This window comes from Schistocerca serialis, chromosome 4 (assembly GCF_023864345.2).
Source record: "Schistocerca serialis cubense isolate TAMUIC-IGC-003099 chromosome 4, iqSchSeri2.2, whole genome shotgun sequence".
Taxonomy (NCBI): Eukaryota; Metazoa; Arthropoda; class Insecta; order Orthoptera; family Acrididae; genus Schistocerca; species Schistocerca serialis.
Window position 1 is genome coordinate 561,670,652 of NC_064641.1, and position 27,241 is coordinate 561,697,892.

General features: G+C 43.2%; 1 protein-coding gene across 1 annotated transcript in view; it reads left to right on the top strand.

The window, feature by feature from the left end:
• The window catches only part of LOC126474609 (5-hydroxytryptamine receptor-like), a 191,516-nt gene that overhangs the window by 128,004 nt on the left and 36,271 nt on the right, over positions 1-27,241 (top strand). Inside the window, exon 3 of the mRNA XM_050102086.1 lies at positions 15,671-15,935. Within this exon, the coding sequence (XP_049958043.1) occupies positions 15,671-15,935 (265 nt within the window). The remainder of the gene's footprint in view (positions 1-15,670; positions 15,936-27,241) is intronic.

Consider the following 27,241-nt stretch of genomic DNA (forward strand, 5'->3'; position numbering starts at 1 on the left):
CTGTAACGAACGTGGGACCACGACTCTGGACTGATCATTATCAGAACGCAACAACAAAACACCACGTCGAACAAAAAGTCTCTCCTTGTGAGCAAAAAATCGGCGAACCAACGGATCCTCGATCCGAGACTTTGACAAAGGCCATTGCGTAGCAACAAAACGTAAAACAGTAGCAAGGACAGGGTCAGCAGCTGTGGCTGTAGCGACACGACGAAAATCAATCGGAAACGATTCGACCACTTCATCGGTTTCCGAATCAATGAACATGCAAGCAAGTTCGGAAGAATCGAATGCTTTATCCTCAGCAACAGGCAAACGGGACAACGCATCGGCGTTTCCGTGCTTAGCAGAGGACCGATATAAGATATCGTAGCGGTACTGCGAGAGGAAAAGAGACCAGCGAATGAATTTCTGCGCTGTACGTGGAGGTACAGGCTTGGTCGGATGAAAAAGCGATGTCAAAGGTTTGTGGTCTGTGATGATGGTAAAGTGACGACCATACAAGAAATCATGGAACTTAGTAACACCAAACACGAGAGCCAAAGCTTCTTTCTCTATCTGTGAATAATTTCTTTGCGCAGACGAGAGCAATTTGGACGCAAAGGCAATAGGGCGATCATGGGAGCCAACTTTGTGCGCAAGCACAGCACCGATCCCGAAATCCGATGCATCTACCATCAACAAAAGGGGTTTCTGGGGATCGAATGGCGTAAGGCAAGTATTAGAAAGCAACGCCGATTTCAACTGGCGAAAGGCGCGTTCGCATTCCGTCGTCCAGAGAAACGGAACACCTGTACGGCGTAAGCGATGAAGCGGAGCTGAAATGAAAGAGGCATTGCGCACATTCACTCACACCTTGTGATTCTACATTGTGCAATGTTCTTGCGACCTCCTGACGCAATGCGTGGGGAACATTGCGCGCTCGGAAAAATTTCGGTTGCGCGTTTCCTTCAGTTCTAAATGTGCTTCATAGTTTTGAGCGCAACCTAAGCCCGGTGCTAAAATGTCTGTAAATTCTTCACATACACTAAAAACACTGTCTGAAGGCACAGTCTGATTCACTGATAGGACCTGATTTACAATAGACATGTTAAACAACTGAAAGAAATCTAGACCCAACAAGTTCACTGCAGAAGAAGAACGAAGAACGTAAAATGACACAAGTTTTGTTTGTCCCTTGTATGTTGCAAGAAGGCTGCACTGTCCTAACACAGGAATTTTCTGTCCGGAATATGTAGTTAGCTTAACATTTGCGGAACGCAACGGAGGTTTGCCCAGTTGTTTGTACGTGTCGTGATTGAGCAATGAAACTGCAGCCCCGGTATCGAGCTGGAATGGTATCACTTTGCCTTCAAAGTCTAAGTCCACAAAAAGTTTATTGTCCTGCTGACGACAAGAGCGACTGTTTTGTGCAATTGGAACAGACACTGGTACAGAATCACTTGCTAATTGACGTGATTTCCGGCGACGTCGACGCACAGTTTTTGTGGGACGATCACAGTTACTGTTAGAGAAAGTGTCACTGGACGAAGTGGAATTAACGACATGAATGTCCATAGGCGAAGGTCCACGAGCCTGAGTGTCCATGGTTCGATTCCGGCGCGAAGCAAAGGGCCTGGAATGATTGTGATTGTCTGATCTGAGCTTTTTCTGGCAAACACTTTGAACATGTCCTTTCTTATGGCAGAAAAAGCAAATAGCTTGGCGTGACGGGCAATGTTCACGCGAATGTCTAGTAGCACACCGCGGGCATGATTTCACTACATTTGTGGGCTGGCGCGGCACACGTGGCTTAGCGCGCGGCGGCAGCTGCGTGTGTTTGTGCGATGGCAGCTGTGCGGACGTGCGCGAGGCCCGGTTACCGGGCCGCGCAGCGCGTCCAGCGGGCCGGTTAATGTTACACACGGCTGGCGAAGTTTCAAAAGATTCCTGAGCACAGTCAAGTGTGTCCTGTCTATCCAATATGTCTATCACTTGTTGAAGGGAGGGATTAACTAGTTTCAAAATTTGCTCCCGTATGCGAACATCAGAAACGTTCTGTGCAATTGCATCACGCACCATTGTATCTGAATAAGAAAGACCACAGTCACATTCAAAGGCACAGTCCCTAGTAAGTCCTTGCAATGTTGCTACCCACTCCCTATTAGTTTGACCGGCCGTACGTTTTGTACGAAAAAACGTATACCGTTTTGCAACCACATTAACTGTTTCTTTGAAATAGGCATCTAATGCAGACAAAATTTCCTCGTAGGACAGAGTTGCTACGTCGCGTCGGGGAAACAATTTCACTATCACATGGTATGTGGACACACCGACACAAGAAAGCAAAAACGGCTGCCGCTCATTACCTTGAATTCTGTAGGCAGCAAGGTGGAAGTGGAACTGGCGAGACCACTCTTGCCACGTCTCATCGGCTGCCACGTATGGTCGAAAGGGAGGTGCAACAGCGTTTAGTGGCAACGGAAGCGAAGAAGCGGCGGCGGCCGCATCGGTTTGAATGGTACGTTGACCCTGGACGAGCTGTCCAAGGGCATCCAGTAACGCCTGCGTCTGCTGATTCTGCAAGCGATAAAATTCGGACAGTACATCTGGAGAATGTGGCGAAGCCATGACACAATTAAATGTAAGCAATCAGAAAGAAAACTTTAACTCGTCGCCAATGTTGTGTCGGTAGCTGGGCCGACACCGTGAAGTTGAGATGGCTGAAAATGCAAGCTACACTAACGCTGTAGCCGATAGGGCACGCAAGGCTAACGCAGACGGGCGTGAAGTCTGGAACATGAGAACTTATAAATGAATAAGAAGAAAAGTATGTAGATGCTTATTACTTATCTTTTTATTAGTCCTTGGAATACATCTCTCTTGAATACTCGTAAGCTATAGGCACTGATACAAATGGCGCCTTGCTAGTTCGTAGCCATTAACTTAGCTGATGGCTATTCTGTCTCTCGGCTAATGAGAGAGAAAGGCTTCGTACATCTGGTCGGTAGCTAGGTTCTCGTACAACTGGGGCGAGTGCTCTCTCGTATCACGAGACCTGCCTTGGTGGTGGCGCTAGGTCTGCGATTACACAGTGGCGACACGCGGGTCCGACATGTACTAAATGGACCGCGGCCGATTTAAGCTACCACCTAGCAAGTGTGGTGTCTGGCGGTGACACCACACATTTGCGCAGTTAGTGTTCAGGTGACTGACCATAAAGGCGGTGTGCTTGTTTTTGTCCACTTCCAAGGCCTGTATGCAGCGCTTTGTCCTGTCCTCAATGGTTCCTTCTAGAAAGAGTTCAGAATAATTTCCCGGAACGAGGAAATGCTTGATGCGTCGGGGTCTGCTCATATCTTCATCAGCATGAACAGCTGCCGAGATCCAGTTGGCATCGATGGCAGCGTCCAGCAGCTGGCTGACAACACCAGGTCTCTCACTGCGCAAAAGGGTTCAAATGGTTCAAATGGCTCTGAGCACTATGCGACTTCACTTCTGGAGTCATCAGTCGCCTAGAATTTACAACTAATTAAACCTAACTAACATAAGGACGTCACACACATCCATGCCCGAGGCAGGATTCGAACCTGCGACCGTAGCGGTCACGCGGTTCCAGACTGAAGCGCCTAGAACCGCACGACCACACCGGCCGGCTGCGCAAAAGGGTCACCAGCTGTACTAGCGGCAGGCACAGGTCAATCCACGTGGCATCAGGGCGCCGTACATCACCAGCAACGCGTCAGCACCAGCATCCTCGCTGAGGTGGAACACGAACTTCTATAGGCTGGTGTCAAGACCAACTGCTGTCCATTTGGCTACCTGTGCACGATTCACAGTAGACCCATGGGTCACGACATACGGAAATTTTGGTCTAGCCGTGAGTCGTACATGGATAGCCAAACAGTACGGCGACCGCTAGCGATAAGCGGGAATCCCGGGTTTGAGTCCCGGTCCGGCACAAATTTTCACTGTCGTAATTCCATTCTAAAGCTGATGGTTGTCCGTATTCGCAATTGCGAACACATCTAATGTATTTGATAACGGCTGTAGTCGCCGCAGTGCCTGTTCCTTTAGACATGCATGCATCTCCAAAGGAATCTTGCTACGTTATAAGAATAACACAGTCACTGCAATACCTTCACATTTAAGTTGAAAAAGAACGTAAGATAGAAACAGTTTCAGATTGAACTTCAGTCATACACTCCTGGAAATGGAAAAAAGAACACATTGACACCGGTGTGTCAGAACCACCATACTTGCTCCGGACACTGCGAGAGGGCTGTACAAGCAATGATCACACACACGGCACAGCGGACACACCAGGAACCGCGGTGTTGGCCGTCGAATGGCGCTAGCTGCGCAGCATTTGTGCACCGCCGCCGTCAGTGTCAGCCAGTTTGCCGTGGCATACGGAGCTCCATCGCAGTCTTTAACACTGGTAGCATGCCGCGACAGCGTGGACGTGAACCGTATGTGCAGTTGACGGACTTTGAGCGAGGGCGTATAGTGGGCATGCGGGAGGCCGGGTGGACGTACCGCCGAATTGCTCAACACGTGGGGCGTGAGGTCTCCACAGTACATCGATGTAGTCGCCAGTGGTCGGCGGAAGGTGCACGTGCCCGTCGACCTGGGACCGGACCGCAACGACGCACGGATGCACGCCAAGACCGTAGGATCCTACGCAGTGCCGTAGGGGACCGCACCGCCACTTCCCAGCAAATTAGGGACACTGTTGCTCCTGGGGTATCGGCGAGGACCATTCGCAACCGTCTCAATGAAGCTGGGCTACGGTCCCGCACACCATTAGGCCGTCTTCCGCTCACGCCCCAACATCGTGCAGTCCGCCTCCAGTGGTGTCGCGACAGGCGTGAATGGAGGGACGAATGGAGACGTGTCGTCTTCAGCGATGAGAGTCGCTTCTGCCTTGGTGCCAATGATGGTCGTATGCGTGTTTGGCGCCGTGCAGGTGAGCGCCACAATCAGGACTGCATACGACCGAGGCACACAGGGCCAACACCCGGCATCATGGTGTGGGGAGCGATCTCCTACACTGGCCGTACACCACTGGTGATCGTCGAGGGGACACTGAATAGTGCGCGGTACATCCAAACCGTCATCGAACCCATCGTTCTACCATTCCTAGACCGGCAAGGGAACTTGCTGTTCCAACAGGACAATGCACGTCCGCATGTATTCCGTGCCACCCAACGTGCTCTAGAAGGTGTAAGTCAACTACCCTGGCCAGCAAGATCTCCGGATCTGTCCCCCATTGAGCATGTTTGGGACTGGATGAAGCGTCGTCTCACGCGGTCTGCACGTCCAGCACGAACGCTGGTCCAACTGAGGCGCCAGCTGGAAATGGCATGGCAAGCCGTTCCACAGGACTACATCCAGCATCTCTACGATCGTCTCCATGGGAGAATAGCAGCCTGCATTGCTGCGAAAGGTGGATATACACTGCACTAGTGCCGACATTGTGCATGCTCTGTTGCCTGTGTCTATGTGCCTGTGGTTCTGTCAGTGTGATCATGTGATGTATCTGACCCCAGGAATGTGTCAATAAAGTTTCCCCTTCCTGGGACAATGAATTCACTGTGTTCTTATTTCAATTTCCAGGAGTGTACTTACACACATACGTATTGAGAATTTTAACAGTGGCATTTCATTTTTGCCAACGGCCTTGCCGCAGCGGTAACACCGGTTCCCACCAGATCACCGAAGTTTAGCGCTGCCGGGCTAGGCTGACACTTGGATGGATGAGTGTCCGGGTCTGCCGAGCGCTGTTGCCTACAGCGGTGCACTCAGCCACTGCGAGGCCAGTTCAGGAGCTACTTGACGGGAAAGTAACGGCTCCAGGAACGAAAACTGACAACGGCAAGAAGAGCGATATGTAGAATACATGCCTCTCCGTATCCGCATCCAATGACGCCTATCGCCTGAGGATGACACGACGGTCCGTCACTACCAGTGGGCTTTTACAGGCCTGTTTCGGACGGAGAAAAGAGAAGTTCATTTTTCCTGTTCATATTATTTCTTCTTAGGGTTCTGTACCTCAATCGCTAAAACTGGAACTCTGACAGAAACACTTTGTTGTCTGTCTGTCTGTTTGTCCGATAAAAATGGTTCAAATGGCTCTGAGCACTATGGGACTCAACATCTTAGGTCATAAGTCCCCTAGAGCTTAGAACTACTTAAACCTAACTAACCTAAGGACATCACACAAAGCCATGCCCGAGGCAGGATTCCAACCTGCGATCGTAGCAGGACTGCAGCGCCAGAACCGCACGGCCACCGCGGCCGGCTGTTTGTCCGATAGTCAAGACACTTTTATATCAGGAACGGGAAGAGATATCAAGCCAAAATTTAAGTCACATACCAAAGGACGTATTCGCTTGATGGAGAGAAAAATTTACGGTTCTAAGTAAATACAATCAAATATCACATATTCCGATACTCGCAAACTCACTCGTCGTAACCTACACTATGTGATCAAAAGTATCCAGACACCACCAAAAACATACATTTTTCATATTAAGTGCATTGTGCTGCCACCTACTTCCAGGTAATCCATATTAGCGACCTCAGTAGTCAATAGACATCACGAGAGAGCAGAAAGGGGCGCTCCGCGGAAATCACAGACTCGAACGTGATTGGGTGCCACTTGTGTCATACGACTGTACGCGAGATTTCCACACTCCTAAACATCCCTAGATCCACTGTTTCCGATGTGATAATGAAGTGAGAACTTGAAACGACACTACAGCACAAAAGCATACAGGCGGACCTCGGCTGTTGACAGACAGAGACCGCCGACAGTTGAAGAGGGTCGTAATGTGTAATAGACAGACATCTATCCAGACAATCACACAGGAATTCTAAACTGCATCATGATCCGCTGCAAGTACTATGACAGTTAGGCGGGAGGTGAGAAAACTTGGATTTCATGGTCGAGCGGTTGCTCATAATCCACACATGACGCCGGTAAATGCCAAACGACGCCTCGTTTGGTGTAAGAAGCGTAAACATTCGATGATTGAACAGCGATAAAACGTTGCATGGAGTGACGAATCATGGTACACAACGTCGCGATCTGATGGCAGGGTGTGGGTATGGCGAATGCCCGGTGAACATCATCTGCCAGCGTGTGTAGTGCCAACAGTAAAATTCGGAGGCGGTGGTGTTGTTGAGTTTTTCATGGAGGGGGCTTGCACTATCACAGCACAGGCGTACATTGATGTTTTAAGCACCTTCTTGCTTCCCACTATTGAAGAGCAATTCGGGGAAGGCGACTGCATCTTTCAAACGATCGTGCACCTGTTCCTAGTGCAAGGCCTGTGGAGGAGAGGTTACAGGACAACAACATTCCTGTAGTGGACTGCCCTGCACAGAGTCCTGATTCAATCCTATAAAACATCTTTGGGATATTTTGGAACGCCAACTTCGTGCAGGCCTCACCGACCAACATCGATACCTCTCCTCAGTGCAGCACTCCGAGAAGAATGGGCTGCCATTATCCTAGAAACCTTCTAGCATCAATTATGCCTGGAAGAGTGGAAGCTGTCATCAAGGCTAAGGGTGGGCCAACACCATATTGAATTCCAGCACTACCGATGCAGGGCGCCACGAACTTGTAAGTCATTTTCAGCCAGGTTTTCGGATAATTTTGATCGCATAGTGTATATGGTACTTCCTGACAACCTAAAATCATGAAAATTGGCCAGAAGCAAGGTCTAACAGTATAATTAAAGGAAAAAATCCAAAAGTTGTTAAGTTGTAATTGTATCTCATAAAAAATATTTATTTTTCAATTTATTGTCTGTCTGTTAAGACCTCTTTTTTCAGCTGAAATTTGTGTCAGGTACTAAGGGAGCACTCGATTCTGTAAAAAATTGAAGCTTTTAAGTTAATCCATTCAAAAGATACTGCAATTTGTGTCACATGTTTTGAAATTGGCAAACTCATTCATGAAAACCTTGTTGTTGCTGTTGTGGTCTTCAGTCCTGAGACTGGTTTGATGCAGCTATGCTACGCTATCCAGTGCAAGCTTCTTCATCTCCCAGTACTACTGCAACCTACACCCTTCTGAATCTGCTTAGTGTATTCAGCTCTTGGTCTCCCTCTACTATTTTTACCCTCCACACTGCCATCCAACACTAAATTGGTAATCCCTTGATGCCTCAGAACATGTCCTACCAACCGATCCCTTCTTCTAGTCAAGTTGTGCCACAAACTTCTCTTCTCCCCAATCCTATTCAATACTTCATCATTAGTTATGTGATCTACCCATCTAATCTTCAGCATTCTCTTGTAGCACCACATTTCAAAAGCTTCTATTCTCTTCTTGTCCAAACTATTTATCGTCCATGTTTCACTTCCATACATGGCTACACTCCATACAAATACTTTCAGAAATTATTGATTGGCGACTCCATGGAGGGTCCTGTGCACCACGACAATATAATGGATATACTTGGACGGAGAGACAGCATTGGTCGTATTTTTTTGTTTTATTAAACGCAAAATCGATTTTCGGTCACTTAGTGACCATCTTCAGTGCTAGAAGTTAAAAATTATTTCACATTACGATCAGAGAGTATAAAACAGAAAATCACAACTACACCTGCATATGAACATAACAGTTGGTAGGAACATACCTGTAATATATAATTTAAATCGGTAGGCACTGGTGTCAACAAGCTTACAGCGATCACATAAACTGAGGCCGCTGTTTACATGCACTTGTTCAGCAGACCTCGGTGTGCCAAGCCCTGTCACACCGAGGTCTGCTGAACAAGTGCATGTAAACAGCGGCCTCAGTTTATGTGATCACAGTAAGCTTGTTGACACCAGTGCCTACCAATTTAAATTATATGTTACAGGTATGCTCCTACCAACTGTTATGTTCATATGCAGGTGAAGTGGTGATTTTCTGTTTTATACTCTCTGATCGTAATGTGAAATAATTTTTAACATCTAGCACTGAAGATGGTCACTAAGTGACCGAAAATCGATTTTGCGTTTAATAAAACAAAAAAAATACGACCAATGCTGTCTCGCCTTCCAAGTATACTTTCAGAAATGACTTCCTGACACTTAAATCTATACTCGATGTTAACAAATTTCTCTTCTTCAGAAATGCTTTCCTTGCCATTGCCAGTCTACATTTTGTATCCTCTCTACTTCGACCATCATCAGTTATTTTGCTCCCCAAATAGCAAAACTCCTCTACTACTTTAAGTGTCTCATTTCCTAATCTAATTCCCTCAGCATCACTCGACTTAATTCGACTACATTCCATTATTCTCGTTTTGCTTTTGTTGATGTTCATCTTATATCCTCCTTTCAAGGCACTATCCATTCCGTTCAACTGCGCTTCCAAGTCCTTTGCTGTCTCTGACGGAATTACAGTGTCATCGGCGAACCTCAAAGATTTTATTTCTTCACCATGGATTTTAATACCTGCTCCGAATTTTTCTTTTGTTTCCTTCACTGCTTGCTCAATATACAGATTGAATAACATCGGGGAGAGACTACAACCCTGTCTCACTCCCTTCCCAACCACTGCTTCCCTTTCATGTCCCTCAACTCTTATAACTGCCATCTGGTTTCTGTACAAATTGTAAATAGCCTTTCGCTCTCTGTATTTTACCCCTGTCACCTTCAGAATTTGAAAGAGAGTATTCCAGTCAACATTGTCAAAAGCTTTCTCTAAGTCTACAAATGCTAGAAACGTAGGTTTGCCCTTCCTTAATCTAGCTTCTAAGATAAGTCGTAGGGACAGTATTGCTTCACGTGTTCCAACATTTCTACGGAATCCAAACTGATTTTCCCCGAGGTCAGCTTCTACTAGTTTTTCCATTCGTCTGTAAAGAATTCGCGTTAGTATTTTGCAGCCGTGACTTATTAAACTGATAGTTCGGTAATTTTCAAATCTGTCAACACCTGCTTTCTTTCGGATTGGAATTATTATATTCTTCTTGAAGTCTGAGGGTATTACGCCTGTTTCATACATCTTGCTCACCAGATGGTAGAGTTTTGTCAGGACTGGCTCTCCCAAGGCCGTCAGTAGTTCCAATGGAATGTTGTCTACTCCGGGGACCTTGTTTCGACTCAGGTCTTTCAGTGCTCTGTCAAACTCTTCGAGCAGTATCGTATCTCCCATTTCATCTTCATCTACATCCTCTTCCATTTCCATAATATTGTCCTTAAGTACACCACCCTGTATAGAGGCTCTATATGCTCCTTCCACCTTTCTGCTTTCCCTTCTTTGCTTAGAACTGGGTTTCCATCTGAGCTCTTGATGTTCATGCAAGTGGTTCTCTTATCTCCAAAAGTCTCTTTGATTTTCCTGTAGGCAGTATCTATCTTACCCCCAGTGAGATAAGCCTCTACATCCTTACATTTGTCCTCTAGCCACCCCTGCTTAGCCATTTTGCACTTCCTGTCGATCTCACTTTTGAGACGTTTGTATTCCTTTTTGCCTGCTTCATTTGCTGCATTTTTATATTTTCTCCTTTCATCAATTAAATTCGATATTTCTTCTGTTACACAAGGATTTCTACTAGCCCTCGTCTTTTTACCTACTTGATCCTCTGCTGCCTTCACTACTTCATCCCTCAAAGCTACCCATTCTTCTTCTACTGTATTTCTTTCCCCCATTCCTATCACCTGTTCCCTTATGCCCTCCCTGAAAATCTGTACAACCTCTGGTTTAGTCAGTTTATCCAGGTCTCATCTCCTTAAATTCCCACCTTTTTGCAGCTTCTTCAGTTTTAATCTACAGGTCATAACCAATAGATTCTGCTCAGAGTCCACATCTGCCCCTGGAAATGTCTTACAATTTAAAACCTGGTTCCTAAATCTCTGTCTTACCATTATATAATCTATCTGAAACCTGTCAGTATCTTCAGGCTTCTTCCATGTATACAGCCTTCTTTTATGATTCTTGAACCAAGTGTTAGCTATGATTAAGTTGTGCTCTGTGCAAAATTCTACCAGGGTACTTATTGTTGACCTATAGAAGCAAAATTTGGCAAGAAGCAACGTTTTCATTAAATGTAAAGAAAAAATCGGAAAGCTGTTAATTTGTAATTATCTCACATAAAATTTTGTTTTATGCCATTTACTGTCCGTCTAACAAACCCCTTTTTCTCAGTAATGGGCAAAGCTATCAATTTGAAATTTACGTCAAATAAAAGGCTTACGGCCCCTTGCCTGTGTAAATAATTTAAGCTTCTAAGGCAATGCAATCTAAAGATACGGCCATTTATGTCAATATTTTGATAGTCGCAAACTCACTGATGAAAATCTATTGCTTAACTATGTACTCATACATAAATGTCGTGGTTGCTGGTATAATTTATTTTTAATAATCTTCATTCACAGAAGAGAATAACAATTTAAAGGTCCACTTAAAATTACCACATTACTTAATATTTTCTGAACAATAATTTCTCTCTCTGTGTTCCGTGAGAAGAAGGTTGCTCTTTGTAGAGTTTGAAATTCCCGCCTACAAATTTTAATTTACGCTGTGTCATGTTCTGATCCTCCCACCGTTTGTTTCGTGATATTAGTGGTACACAGCGCTTCCACCGACAGGCGAAAACATTCTCTCAGCTTTATGTGCCGACACAGTTACGGACTAATAAACGGGAAAGGAAAATCTAAACTGACTTTTAGTGCCGTCTTTTACCCTTCAACAAATACACACATCGAAAAAAGTTTTGCATCACATCGATTCCGAGAGTTCCGGAACCTGTACAGAAGATTGGAATAGAGGTCAACATAAACATCACCCCACCCTTTTTATATCTCATGGAAACCGCACATTGCATGTTGTACCACCATACAGCGAGACCTTCATAGGTGGCTGGTCCAGATTTCTGTACACACCGGTACTTCTGATACCTAGAAGCACGTCCTCTTCCACTGATGGATGTATTCGTCGTTGCATACTATTCACAAGTTCATCAAGGCACTGTTGGTCCAGATTGTCCCACTCCTCAACGGCGATTCGACGTAGATCTCTCAGAGTGCTTGGTGGGTCACGTCGTCCATAAACAGCTCTTTCCAATCTATCTCAGTCACGTTCGATAGGGTTCATGTCTGGAGAAAATGATGGCCACTCTATTCGAGTGATTTCGTTACCCTGAAGGAAGTTATTCACCACATATTCACGATGGGGGAGCGAATTGTCGTCTTTGAAAACGAATGCCTCGCCAATATACTGTCGATATGGTTGCACTTTCGTTCGGAGGATGGTATTCACGTATCGTACAGCCGTTACGGCGCCTTCCATGACCACCAGCAACGTACGTCGGCCCCAAACAATGCCACCCCAAAACAGCAGGGAACCTCCACTTTGCAACACTCGTTGCACAGTGTGTCTAAGGCGTTCAGCCTGGCCGGGGTGCCTCCGAACACAGTTTGAGTCGTAACACAACGTGGTGTGGCTGCACGAAAAGCATTATTCAAGATGGTGGCGTTGCTGTCAGGGTTAGTCCGAGACATAACCCGTAGGTAGTGGTCATCCATCCCTTGGTCGGCCAGAGCGACGTATGTCATCGACAGTTCCTGTCTCTCTGTATCTCCTCCATGTCCGAACAACGTCGCTTTGGTTCACTCCGAGACGCCTGGACACTTCCCTTGTTGAGAGTCCTTCCTGGCACAAAGTAACAATGCGGACGCGATCGAACCGCGGTACTGACCATCTAGGCATAGCTGAACTACAGACAACATGAGTCATGTACCTCCTTCCCGGTGGAATGACTGGAACTGATCGGCTGTCGGGCCACTTCCGTCAAACAGGCGCTGCTCATGCATGATTCTTTATATCTTTGGGCGGGTTTAGTGGCATCTCTGAACAGTCAAAGGGACTGTGTCTGTGATACAATATCCACAGTCAACGTCTGCCTTCAGGACTTCTCGGAACCGCGGTGATGCAAAACTCTTTTTGATGTGTGTATATTTTGGCTTCCTATAAGTACCATTTTTATTATATTCCAAGACATCCATTCATCATAAGTCATCCCAATTCATGACGAAGTACACTGCAGGAAGAACATAAAATTATGTCACGTCTACTTATAAATTTCGTTATACCACGTCAGGACGAAGTATGCCCTGACAGATTCTGCAGAAGAAGCTGCTGATAAATTTCACGCTGATGCAGCAGACTGTAACGGTGCTTGGATTTGTTGAAACATTCCTCAAATGGTAATTTTACATTGTGCGAAACACCGGAACACCATTACATACGAGAATCAATATTGCAGTCAGATCAGCGGACTGATTAGTTCTACTGAAGTACTTGAAAACAGCTGTGAAGGTGGCACCGTTGATGGCATAGTTGGCAGCTGTGTGTACTAAATTTCGCACTTAGTATACCCCTACGTACATACAAATTTAATTATGTGCTCTTCCTGCTAGACTCTATACACACAATAAGTCTTCCTTGTTTTTTTTTTGTTTTTTTTTTTTTGCCTCTTGTTTTCCATAGTTGCAGATATACAATTTGTATAGGTTATTTGTCGTTTTTTGGAACTGTAATTGAAACCTTCCCGTCTCCTCTATATCTCTTTTGTTACGCAACCTTCCCTTCTACAATAACCTATAAAACCTTCCCTCAGGATTTCTATCTCTTGCTTAATAATAACAAATGAAATCTTCCGTTTGAAATTAATTCTCTTTTTCAATAATAAGTGCAATCTTTGCAAACAAATTTGAATGCTGCTAATTAAAAGTGATTTGCTATTTATTTCGACGAAACATAGAATGTGTCGTCGTCGTGGCCCTCAGTCGTTACCTCCAATAACCCAAAATTGTTCCTTATCTTTTTTACTGTCACTGGATCGCCATCTAACTGCTACATGGAACTGCGGCATGAATATACTTTCTCTGTTTTACTATACTCTATTAGCTGCTGGTGGGCTGTCATAATAAGTGGCTGTATTTATTACCAAAGCTGACGTTATCTTTAATAGCAAAGCTGACGTTATTCTTTAATTAATTTGACTGAAGTTACATAATTCATAGTTAAACTTTTTCTTGACAACAATAAAATTTTGCAAAGTTTTACGTTGATGGTTTTTGGGATGGATTATAATCAGTAATGCAATATTGGTGGCAAAAATTAATTATATTCGGAAAACGATTCTTCAAATATTTACTGTTGGTAATGAAATGATTTTACAAACGTGCAAATGGGACTTACTTTTTACAATAATCTTACAACTAGAAATGCGCAAACATACCTTGAGTAGTCTTGAGTTTCTCAACAACAACAAAAATTCAATAATATTAGTTCCTCTTATGATAATAGTTAGCTGATGTTTCTGTACATCTCTTGTAAATCATAGCTGGTGGCTGGCAGGCACACCGCTCCTCTCAACTTCTCGCTTCAGACCTGCTACCGACTCGCTTCACATCTCGCCTACTACTGACTTCCTACGAACGCTAAAGTGCGGTCTCTCCCGCCAAAAATGCTTTCTGGTGCAGACAATCGCTGCTACCATTACAAAATGTATCAATGCGCGGTCTTTCCCGCTCTTTTCTTAAAATGTATCCATAAACGGTCTCTCCCGCCCTTTTTAAAATTATATCAATGTGCGGTCTCTCCCACCAACAATACTTCGGTCCAGACATTCCCTACTACCACAATTATTTCAAAAATGAAAAATATTAATTATTCCTATTTAATCCTATTAATAAAATAGAAACATCTTTCATAAATTCTGGTTTGACAATAGACAATAGAAATATACACGTCTCACATAATGTATGTTTTATTAAGACCAGACTCGTTTCGCTTCATTCTAAAGCATCATCAGTGGTTACTGTAGCAGTAAGGTTCTTTTTTCAGTTATAATTTTGGTTGCTAGGATCATGAACACTTCGCATGTTACTATTATACTTACTATTATAAAAAGAGTTAATTCTTATCGCTAATCACCGGTTTTTGTTCTTTTGATTCATTCTTGCTGTTCTTCCATGTTTATATGTTTCATTTTAGCACACAGCACTTTCATTGCACTAAGTGTGTGTCTGTCTCTCTCTCTCTCTATCTCTTTCTCTTTCTCTCTCTCTCTCTCTCTGTCTCTCTATCTCTCCATCCCTCTTTCTCTAGGTGGATAACATGAATGCGCTCAGGGCGATAGCAGACGTTCCCACAAGTACCAAAAGAATCAAAAGACGAACGCCTGCCACAGTAAAAAAATAAAACACACGAACGGCAAGACGACAGTTGCTCTTCACAACACAGAAAGATGAATATATTTAGTGAAGTCACAGTACTGTGATGTAAAATCCATCCCGTTCACGAGGGAGAACAATAATAATGAGGTAAAACAACAAAAACCGTGAGTAACGATAAGAATTAACACTGTTAATAGTAGTAAGTAAAGCATGCGAACTGTTCATGATACTAACAAACAAAATTGCAAGAAAAAAACTGTATTTTTACAGTGAGCACTGAGGATACTTTAGAATAAAGCGAAACGCGAATGGTCTTAATGACACTTACATTACAGTTTCAAAGGACGGTAATTAACCTATAGAACTTGCAAAATGAGTGTTACATTTTTGAAGATCAGCAATGTGTTACTTGCTTACTTTCTTGTTGCCGAGTTATCCGACCGAAGGAAACGACGGGCAGATTGCCTCTAAGAGTGCCGGGTCGGCCTGTCGGCAGGTACTGGGCGGTGACGAACATCGACTACATCCACCAGCGGACGGCGCGCCGCATCGGGCTGATGATCTTGGCGGTGTGGGCGGTCGCCTTCCTGGTGTGCATCGCGCCGATGCTGGGCTGGAAGGACCCCGACTGGGACGCGCGCGTCTCCAGGGACCGGCAGTGCCTGGTGAGCCAGGACCCCGGCTACCAGATCTTCGCCACCGCCTCCTCGTTCTACGTGCCTCTCGCCGTCATACTCGTGCTCTACTGGCGCATCTTCCAGGTAGGCCGGCAGCCTCCCACTCTGCGGCGCGGCTACACGCCCGCACATCCACAGTGGTTGGACAAAAATATGGAGATGCCGCGAAATGTGCGAGCTTTAACATAAACGTAGGTGCTAGTGAAGTTTGCAGGTTGATCTTCTTTATCTGAATGTAATAATTCCAATTTAGAAGAAAGCAGTTGCTGACAGAAGTGGAATTTACCGAACTGTCAGTTTAGTAAGTCATAATTTCAAACTAACACTGATTCCTTACAGAAACGGAGAAAGAGGGAGAGGCCAATGTTGGGATGACCAGTTCGTGCTCCAGAGAGATGCAGGAACCCGCGAGGCAGTACTGACCCTATGACTTATCGTAGAAGACAGGTTAACGCAAGGCAAACCTACGTTTGTAGCACTTATAAGCCGAGAGAAAGCTTTTGACTATTTACACTGGAACACTCTCTTTAAAATTCTGAAGGGGCAAAATGCAGGGAGCGGAAGGCTATATGCAACTTGTACAGAAACCAGGTGCCATTTATAAGAATCGAGGGCCATGAATGGGGAATACTGGTTGAGAAAGGAATGAGACAGGGTTGTACTCTATCCCCGATGTTATTCAATCTGTACACTGAGCAAGCAGTAAGGGAGAGCAAAAACAAAGTTTGAACAGGAATTAAAGTTCAGGGAGAAGAAATAAAAACTTTGCGTTTTGCCGATGACATTCTAATTCTTGTCAGAGACAACAAAGAACTCGGAAGAGAAGCTGAACAGAACTGATAGCATCTTCAAAACAGGTTGTACGATGAATATCAACAAATGTAAAATTAGGATAATGGAGGGTAGTCTAATTAAATCAGATGATGCTGGGGGAATTAGATTAGGAAATGAAACAGCGAAAATAGTGGATGAGTTTTGCTTTTTGTGCAGCAAGATAAAGGATGATGACTGAAGTAGAGAAGATAAAAAAAATCAGATTGGCAAAGGAAAAAAAGGGTTTCTGAAGCAGAGAAATTTGTTAACAACGGTTATAATCTTAAGTTTAGGAAGTATTTTGTAAAACTATTTGTCTGGAGTTTAGCCATGTATGAGAGTGAAACGTGGACGTTAAACAGTTAAGAGAACAAGAGAATAGAAGCTTTTGAAATGTCGTGCTACAGAAGAATGCTGAAGTTTGAATGGATAGATCACGTAGCTAATCAAGAGGTACTGAACAGAATGGGGGAGACAAGAAATTTATGACACGACTTAACTAATAGAAGGAATCGATTGATAGGACACATTCTGAGACATCAGGGGATCTATACTTTAGTATTAGAGGGAAGTGTCTCACAGGGAGACCAAGAGATGAATACAGTCAGCATGTTCAGAGGGATGTAGGTTGCAGTAGATATTTGGAGATGAAGAGCCTCACACGGCAGAGTAGCGTAGAGAGCAGCATCAAACCAGTCTTTGAACCGAAGACCACAACAACAGGAACACCTGATGATGAACGGCGCCTGTGCAGTGTCGTCAATAGGTCCCAGGTGTCACCAGCGGTCAGAACAGTGTTCTATGCGGTTATGACTGCACCATGTCGGACCTCAGTGAATTCGAAATTGACCAAATTGTTGGCCCTCGTACGGTGGGTGCTTCCGTAACCATGGTAACCCAAATGTCTGGTGTTTCAAGACGTACCGTAACGAATATTTATACCGGGTACACAGTAAACGGGAAGACATTATCCACTAAACCACAACGCGGGCTAAAATGTACGTTCAGTGGTCGTGACAGACGGTCATTGAAGAGAATCGAGACGAGAAATAAGAAGATGACTGCTGCAAAATTAACTGTAGAACTGAACGTCGCAATTGTGAACGCTGTCAGCACCAAAACAACACGAAGGTAGCTCCAGAAGTAGAGAATTCCAAAACCACTCATCAGTGATGCAAATACCTGTAACAAGGAAACGTGGTGCAGAAGCCATAAAACGGGACTACGGCGCAATGGAAGAATGTCATTTGGTTAGATGAGAACAGTTTCACAACGTTTCCAACTTATGGCGAGTTCACGTCCCAAGAGTGGAATATGGCTGGACTCAGTGATGTTTGGGCAGCCATATCTAGGTATTTCAAGGGCCAAATGGTTACCCTGAAACGTGGAATTACTGCCAAGGACCACGTGACCATTCCCAATACAGATGCGGCCTTCCGAGACGACACGGCCTTTGTTCATCCAGCTCGCATCGTCCAGAAGTGATTTTGTGAGCACATCAGCCACCAGAGCTCAATAATATTGACTCTTCCATGTCTACTTTGGAGAGAGGGTTGCGTAATCGCTGTCCACTACCATCACCCTTACCTGAATTTGCCAATATTTTGCATGAAGACTTATAAAAGATTCCCCTCGAAACCACACAGGACATGTATTTATCCATTCCAAGTCGACTGGAAGTAATTTTGAATGCCAACAGATTTCCTGTCCCGTATTAGACATGGTAATATGTTGTGTTTTGGGTGTATCCATATTTTTGTCCAAGCCCTGAATGTCACTAAACAGCTGAGTGAGGGAACGGTCCGTTTCTGCTTGCACTTTGGCTGTCTAACTGAATCCAGGGGCAACAACAATTTAATTTTCAATATTCCATAGATTTATTGGAGCAGCTTCAAATACTGTCATAATCTACTCATTAGAAGCCATAATCTGATTGAAGGTTTAACACATTAAGTCAAATATTCCAATTAGGGACTGTTTATATGTCTTGAGTCACCGTAACTCGGGGCGTGGAAATCACCCGTGCTATATTCATCCAATATTTGAGAATGAGAACATTGTATTTCAAATCTGCACGTAACATTTCCTCGCTGACACTTCCACAAAATGATTAAATGAAAAAAAGTTTATTTCTTACTACAGCTTTGCTTTTCATGGTGTAAAATGTCCGCGTTAGCCATAACCTTTTCATTTATTACTTCTTTACTTCCGATTCTATTCGTAACATTCGGCAGACGATATTCATCACTCAATCTACATACAAAATTATGTCATTGTGCGGGACATAGTTCGGAGGGTAGGGGGAGGGGTAGGGGAAGGGCGGGCAGGGGTTATTCCTCACTGGGAATTGTTCCAGAACTATTGAGCATATTCTCAGTTCGAATATCTTAAATTTCATCCATAGAGAGAAGCTTATATCCTCAAATCAACACGGATATAGAATTCATCTCTCGCGAGAAATTCAGCTTGTTATTTTCTTGCGCAATACCTGCAAACTGTGGATAAAGGACAATATATAGACTCCATAATTCCTAAGAGTTATAGAAAGCGTTTGACACAGAGCCACACCACAGATTGTTATCGAAGGACTGAGTATACGGAGTAGGTCCTCAGGTCAGTGATAGGATCTCTCTTGTTCTCTGTATACATTAACGGCCTGACAAGGTGGCCAGAAATCAACGGCTGTTTGCTCATAACGCTGTAGTGTAAGGGACAGCGCTATCGTCGTGTGACGGGAGGAGGATACAGGGTGACTTTGATAGAATTTCCATTTGTTGTGAAGAATGGTACTTGCTCATAACGTAAGAAAAACGTAAGTTAATGTAGATGAGTAGGAAAAAAGAATCATGTATGTTGGAATACAGTATTAGTGGTGTTCTGCTTCACGCAGCTACATTGAATTAATTCTAGGCGTAACGTTATAATGCGACATGGAACGAGCACGGAAGATCGGTTGAAGGGAAGGTGAATGGTCGACTTCGGTTTATTGGGAGAATTGTAGGAAAGTGTACCTCATGTAGGAAACTGCGTACAGAAAACTTGCGTGACCCACTTTTGAGTATTGCTCTGTTGCTTCAGATCACCACCAGGTCGAATCAGAGGAAGGCATGGACGCAATTCAGAGGAGTGCTGCTAGATTTGTTACCAGTTGGTTCGATCAACACGCGACTGTTACGGAAATGCTCCTTGAACTCATATGCAAATCCCTGTTACTCTTTTCACGAGTAACAACTTTTTTGGCAGATTTCAGAACGGTATCGTTACCACCAGCATTTCTCGGACGGACCGCGAAACCAAGTTAAGAGAAATCAGACCTCGTACGAAAGTAAATAGACAGTGGTTTTCCCCGCACTGCATTTACGGACAGAACATAAGAGGGAGTGACTTGCAGTGGTGGTAGAGGTCCTCCGCCAGGCAACGTGTGGTGGCTTGCGGATTATGTATGTGGATATAGATATAGATACAGACCATCCGCAAAGCTCTGTACCTCCCGTATAGATACATACTTAAAACATACAAACTAACGGCAGATCAATGCAAATGAATGAAATAGGGAGAATGAGAACGGATGCATGCAAACTGAGTGCCTACTTGTAGATTCTGGTCAACCATTACCTCCTCAGGCATGGCTGTCATCAATTGGCAGAAATGCCGAAAAATGATATTCTAAAACCTGAGTGAGTAAAGGTGCCAAGTTCGCTCACGTGCAGACTGAATGTTCTAAATTTTCTGGTTATTCAATCTACGGAACAAATACGATAGGAACGCAAGCGTTACTATTTCGTCTTAATTTTTCACAGCCAGAATAAAGCAACTGAGCTGATCGGGAGCTAGAATCTGGAAATGGTAAGATGCTGAGCGAAAATAAAGTAGCTGCAAAAAAAAACATTTACCACAGGGGCTCGTCTTACAAGCACAAAAACAAGCAAACCTTTGACCATTCGTGCTGTCCTTCTCTGTATACGTTCAATGTCCCCCGCTGATTTTGTTTGGTATGGATCCCACAAAATTGAGCAATATTCTAGGATGGGTTGGATGAGTGATTCGTAAGCAGTCTCCTTTATAGACTGATAGCATTTCCCCAGTATTCTACAAATAAACGAAGTCTGCTACCTGCTTTATCCAAGACTGATTTTTTGCCAATCATTACACCACTTTGAAATTTTATCAAGTCCTGCCTGAATATTTGTACCACCTTGCTCAGACTGTACTTCGTTTTGGATAAGTGCATCATCTGCGAAAAGACTGAGGTTACTCTTGATACTGTCCGCAAGATCACCAACATAAAACATGAACAGCAAGGGACCTAACAAACATCCCTGGTACACACCCTAAGTTATCTGTCGATGACACTCTATCCAGTACTGTGCTCGAAGAGTACAGTCTCATAAATATCCTGCTCAAATGAAGGTTCGTGCTTGATTCTAGCACATTTCCGTAAACGATAATTGCTGTCTTTGCCGATGGTTGTCTGCTTCTTATATCCTCCTTCTTTCGTCCGTCATATGTTGCTTTACTACCAAGGTAACAGAATCCCTTCACGTCGACCAATACGTGGTCTCCTATTTTCGTATTAAGTTTACCGCTAATCTCATAACTGATTTTCGTCAGTTTAATCTCAATCAGTATTCTGTGTTCATTACACTATGCATTCCTTTCTTCAGGGCAGGAATAGCGAAGTTATCAACGAATCTTATGGTTAGTAATTTTTTACTTCCGCATTTTAATATCAATTCTGAAACTTTCTTTTCACTTTTTTCGGCACTGTTCCTTCGATATACAAACTGAAAAGTGAGGAAGAAAGACCGTATCGTTACCTTAAGGCTCTTTTTAATTTGGGCACTCCTCTCTTGGATTTCTATTGTCATTGTTTCCTCCTGGTTCCCATATGTACCGCACATAATACAATTTCATACCTCTTTTTCTGAGAAATTTAAAAATTTTGTACGACTTTTACGTTGTCGAATCCTTTTTCTAGGTCGACAAATCATATGAAGGTGTCATGAATTTTCTTAAGTCTGGTCACCACTATCGAGCACAACAACAAAACTGCCCTACTGGTGCCTTCACTCTTACTAAAGCTACACTGACCGTCATCAAACACATCCTCAATTTTTTCCAGTCATTCGTATATTATTTGAACAACTCAGATATTGTAGGGGTCGTCTGCTGCTCAGCCCATTGTTCAACAATGTGCGTTGAACGTTGTGCTCCGGAAACTTGTGTCTGCACCAGCAGTCCTCAAATCTGCCATAGATCGGCGTCAGCCTGCTTTAGAGTTAATAAGCTCCGTTCTCCACGTTCTGTGATAAGACGTGGATGTCCAGCGCCTTGTCGCCTGCATGTAGTTTCATCATGTAATAGTAACAGTAATATCTAAGCCCTGACGGCGTTTCATATCTTCAGTGTGGATGCACCGTAAGTCCGGAAACATGCGACATTCTGCACTCAACGAGCAAAATGGAAACGGGTAGCGCTACGGAGGTAGTATGCTTGTTGAAAATTTGGGCTGGCCGTGAAGCGTGCTCGGATAACCGAAGAGCTTCAGGTGAACTGTGAACTCTTACTTAAAGCAGAAAATCAGAGTTCGAGCCCGGAACGGCACAAAGTTTCACTTGTCGCCCTTGAATTACTTCAGTTTCTTCATGCGCCTGACATCTCAAGATGAACATTTCCAGGGATATCTCCATTTTTTTTAATGATCCACATGTTCGCTAGAGCGATTCCCCACTACTCTCTGCGCCGCCTACACACTTTCCTTACCGCATCATGTGCCCACAATGCCAACAGCCAGCGTTCTATCTTGCAGTGGACAGTGGTCGTAACGTTTTAGGTCGTCATTGTATATAGGTACATACCTGCATCCAACAACCGTGCATCTATAAAGAAGGAAACGGTTATGCCGCACGTTTCATCGCGAGATACACGCCACCCGGGAAGAACGTGTCAGGTAATTTGAAAGGATAATTACTCTCATGACTTATTCATTAACAGCGTTCTTCGCATGCGAACTTTGGAGGGAGCATTCAGTGACACAGATGGCCAGGTTGCCTGTCATTGAGATAGTCATTAACACATTATAAAGTAACTTAAAACAATGTCGAATAGCAATCCTTACGCTAAACTGAGCAACAAAAATTTATTATAGTCACATAAATAAACCTCCGAAACTGTTAGAGAAAGAGAGAGGGAAGAAAGAAAGAGAGAGAAGAACTCCATCTGGAGATATAAAATGTTCATTAGTTCAACGATTTTCATTCAACGTAGAGAGGCAAAAGTATTCTATATATTAGTCACTAAAGTACAGAATGTCGGAATCCATATAAAATATCATGACACCTTCCACCTACGCACACACTACCTCTTAATGTTGATTTCATCCATACTCGTGTAAACAACTTCGGTTCTCTTGTGACCTATTTAACTGGAGATTGAATACACAAAAACACGTCGCTCCAACGTCAATATTTCCGTAACTCTCTTCCTGATAGCATTCCATTATTGAACAACAAATCTTCATCACATGCAGGGATGTTGGCACATAGATACTTGAATACTCAAAGCTTCGTTAGTGTCAATTGTTGACACACCATACAGAGCAGTGCGCTCACGCTTCATCCACATATTACCACGGGATAAACACACATCGTGTTGGAGCTCTGGGCGATTGTTAACGCTAACATATAAAAACAAACTCGCTCTACTTTGCCATTTAGTTGACATAGATACTAGGAATGCTGCGCAACGTTCTTTTGCCTTCAATGCTTTTTATGAAAACAGCAATAGTGTGGAAGCTGTGTGTAGAGAATTTCTAAACAACTTCATTTTATTTAAGACGCCATGATCAAGTTCCATCAGCACACGTAGTTAAGGCGTAGATTTTGAGGAAATCGGTTCAGTAATAAAAAAGAAACTAACAGGCCGGGTGGGAACCGTTGGTATATCAGGCAATATCAAAACTGTTCGAGTTGCTGTCAGAAAAAGCCCACATCGTTCACTCTGATGTCATCCACCGCCTTTACCGTTGCTTACTTCAATTGTTCGAAGAATATTGGTACAGGACTTACATTACCATCCATATAAGTTGAACATCGTCCAAGAACTGAAGCCCAACGATCACCTCATGAGATGACAATTCTGTGGACGAATGCTTGGAAATATAAACGATGACAATGAGTTTGTAAACGACCTTATATCTTAATGGATTTGTTATTAAACGAAATTTTTGTTTTTGGCCACTGGGGAATCCTACTCAGGTACACGAACACCCACTGCGGAGCAAGAAATTTACGGTGTGGTGTGCTGTATCATCATGCGGCATAATAATAATTTTTTTGTAGACGAGAATGGCCTTATGACTACAGTCACATCGGATCGTTACGTCACCAAGCTCGAAACTTTTGTTCTGCATAAACTACACACTTCCACAAGATGCTGGCAAAGGCTGGTTTCAACAAGACTGATCAGCGTCACACACAGCACGAATGTCTATGGCTCCCTGTGCGGCAACCATATAATTTCGCGGAACGGACATTCCATGGCGTCCCACATCCATTGATCTACCAGCTTGCGATTTCTTCTTGTAGGGTTACCTTAAAAGCAAGATGTATCGGTGTCGAAATGTTACAACAAAAGAACTGAAAGCTCGAATTCGAGAAGCAGCTGTCGAAACCCCTCTTGAAATTCGTCTTGGAATCGTGCATATTTTATCAAAGAGACTACAGAAATGTTTTCACAGAAATGGAGCTCAAGTACAAAATGTTACCTTCAAGAAATAAATTTAATTTTAGTATTCTTAAATTGCAGTTATTGCTATTAAATAACACAATTCAGTTTATTTAAACGCTTTTTTTCATAACATTATTTAACTGTTTCAGTTCCCCTTTTCTGTGAAGCGTTTACTGCTCCAGCGCACTTGCGCACAGCGTTATACGTCAACTCGACAGTATAGCATTCAAATACACTTTCCAAGGTTTTTTCCGCCTTGTGAACATTTTGTGAGTAATGAGTTAAACTTATTAATTACAATGCTCAACAGTTTCCTTCAGCCATGGATTAAAACTAGACGTAATATGGCATGCGCAAATCTCGAGTTAACTTCAAGAAGTTTGTATAAAACCCCAGACGTTTAAACAAGGCTCACTGCCAAAAATTGTACACACAATGTGAAAGTTACGGACAACAACCATCCGGTTTTCTTAATGGTAAGAGTGAACAGTCTTTTCCACGACAGACTGTGCATGTAGAGTATTTTTACAACTCCCTACATTAATGTCAGCTTGACAATAAACAGTTGATTTTTCCACATAAAAGATTAATTACCAACATAGCTATATTTTTACTTTCTTAGAGAGTGATCTTTCCTATGATTTGACTTTTTCTAGTGTTTGAGAGTGAAATTATTTTCTATGTCCTCTTGTCTTTCTCCTTTTAAACGTGAATTCTATTGACCTATTTTTCACATGCATGTCGATCTTCATATTTTTACAAACCCCATGGGTCGCACGACACAATAATGAAATAATAACACTGAGAAAAAAATACAAAACACATAGCCTAAAGTAACACTAAAACTGTGAGCAATGCGTAGAAATTGGTACCAAAAGGTATCTAGAATATTACAATCTTCTAGGAAGATACAGGACTTTCTTCAAGACACGCACGAAGAAAATAGAAAAGTTGAAAAGCATGAGGTGACGGATAGTTGGCACAGTACAACTCTATGGTATTTAAATTTGAATGAGACGGAGGTCAAATTGGTTGGAAAATATTTTTAAGTAAGCTATTAAATGAAGTACCTTAAAAATGAAATCAGAAATTTGATTCTTTATCAGAACACAGTAAGTCCTTCAAAATCAGCTGAGAAGCTGACGAACTGAATCTTATCAGTTAGTAGCTCTTCCGTGCTGCTGAAGGGTTAGGATCTCACAAAACAAGGAAAAAGTACAAAGTTACCATGCTTATCATAGAAAGAAATTATAAATTTGGGGTGATGTGGAATAAATCTCGTATTACGAAAATAAATGATAATGTGCGGAAAGTTTTGTAGTGGTGATCTATAAAAAAGGCTGATGGTTACTCAATAAATTACTCGTAAAATCCGTATTGGACCTAGGTTAGATTGACCGTAGTGTAAGTAGAGAAGCCGAACACTTCAGTTTTGTGTGTTGATGGACGATAGATTTTCCTGTCTTGTTGGTATTCCAGTGCATGATGATACTTCAGTTCATAGGTGCAATGAATTAATATAATAAATTAGTATATATGGAAATCCTGACACTTTAGTTTTGTGTGCAGATGGAAGAGAGAGTTTTTTCTCCCTCAATGTTATTTCAATTGATGCTGACGATTTCATTCATTCACAAATTGCGCTTAGTGCGTCTAATCCTGAAGGAGAGCATTCTGGGATGAGAACTAAGTTATACATTTGTTCACAGAAAGCGAAAGAAGCCATTGCCGTATACTTGTCTGATTAAAACTTGTGCTCATCTACTCACATTTTCTATTCTCAGTATTACTACAACTTTACTATTCTTTCTAATGCTTTATTAGTCAGGATATTACTTCTATCAGTAGAAAATCAGACACGTGGAAAGGAATCACTGCTGTTTCTCTATTACTACTCAGCGCTTTTTTTAATTGCATGAGGTAAATTACGTTAATATTTGTTTGACGAGCCCTATCTAAGCGTTGACGGACGGGGAGCTCATACACTAACTGTATAATGAGAAGATTACGCATAAGAGAGGTCGATCCAGAAATTATGGCTACGATGGGCAATCATGCACGGCTGAATAATATTTTGTCAAAGCGCTTACATAATTAAAGGAGGTTTTTAAGACTGTGGATTTTGGAAGACTTGGTAAATGCTTGTGAGTATCATGTTTTCTTTTTCTTTTTAGCAATGGTAGAAATTTGACAGTTCTAGGTATTTTATGAGTACGTTAGATAATGCTAACGTGTAAACAAAGCAAGGAATTATTTGTTTGACGTATTCTGACTATAAGGGTGCACATAGAAGCAGGTGAAACAAAACTCTGTTTATTTTCAAATGATAATTAATTCAAACCCTCAGTTGCCCACCGGTGTTGTTGATATACCTCGATGGGGACAGCTTAAAATGTGTGCCCCGAACGGGACTCGTACCCGAGATCTCCTGCTTACATGGCAGACGCTCTATCCATCTGAGCCACCGAGGACACAGATGTATATCGCGACTGCAGGGCTTATCCCTTGCATCCTTCCCGTGAGCGTAATGAGTGGATGGGCAAATATCTATTAGGTACAGTACGTATGTAGATTGTGGACGCTTGGGAATGTGGGCCTGACGGGAAGCGTGCAAGGGATAAGTCCCTGCAGTCGCGATATTCATCTGTGTCCTCGGTGGCTCAGGTGGAGCCGGCACGGTACTTCAGCATGTTCGGTCAGAGAGCCGATTGGCCCCTGTAATAAAACAATTAGTGGAAGGATGAACAAACGAACTTGAACGGATGTAATGTGACGTCCGCAACGACCAAACACAACGATCAACTACGAAAAAAAAAAAAAAAAAGGTTAGAGCGTCTGCCATGTAAGCA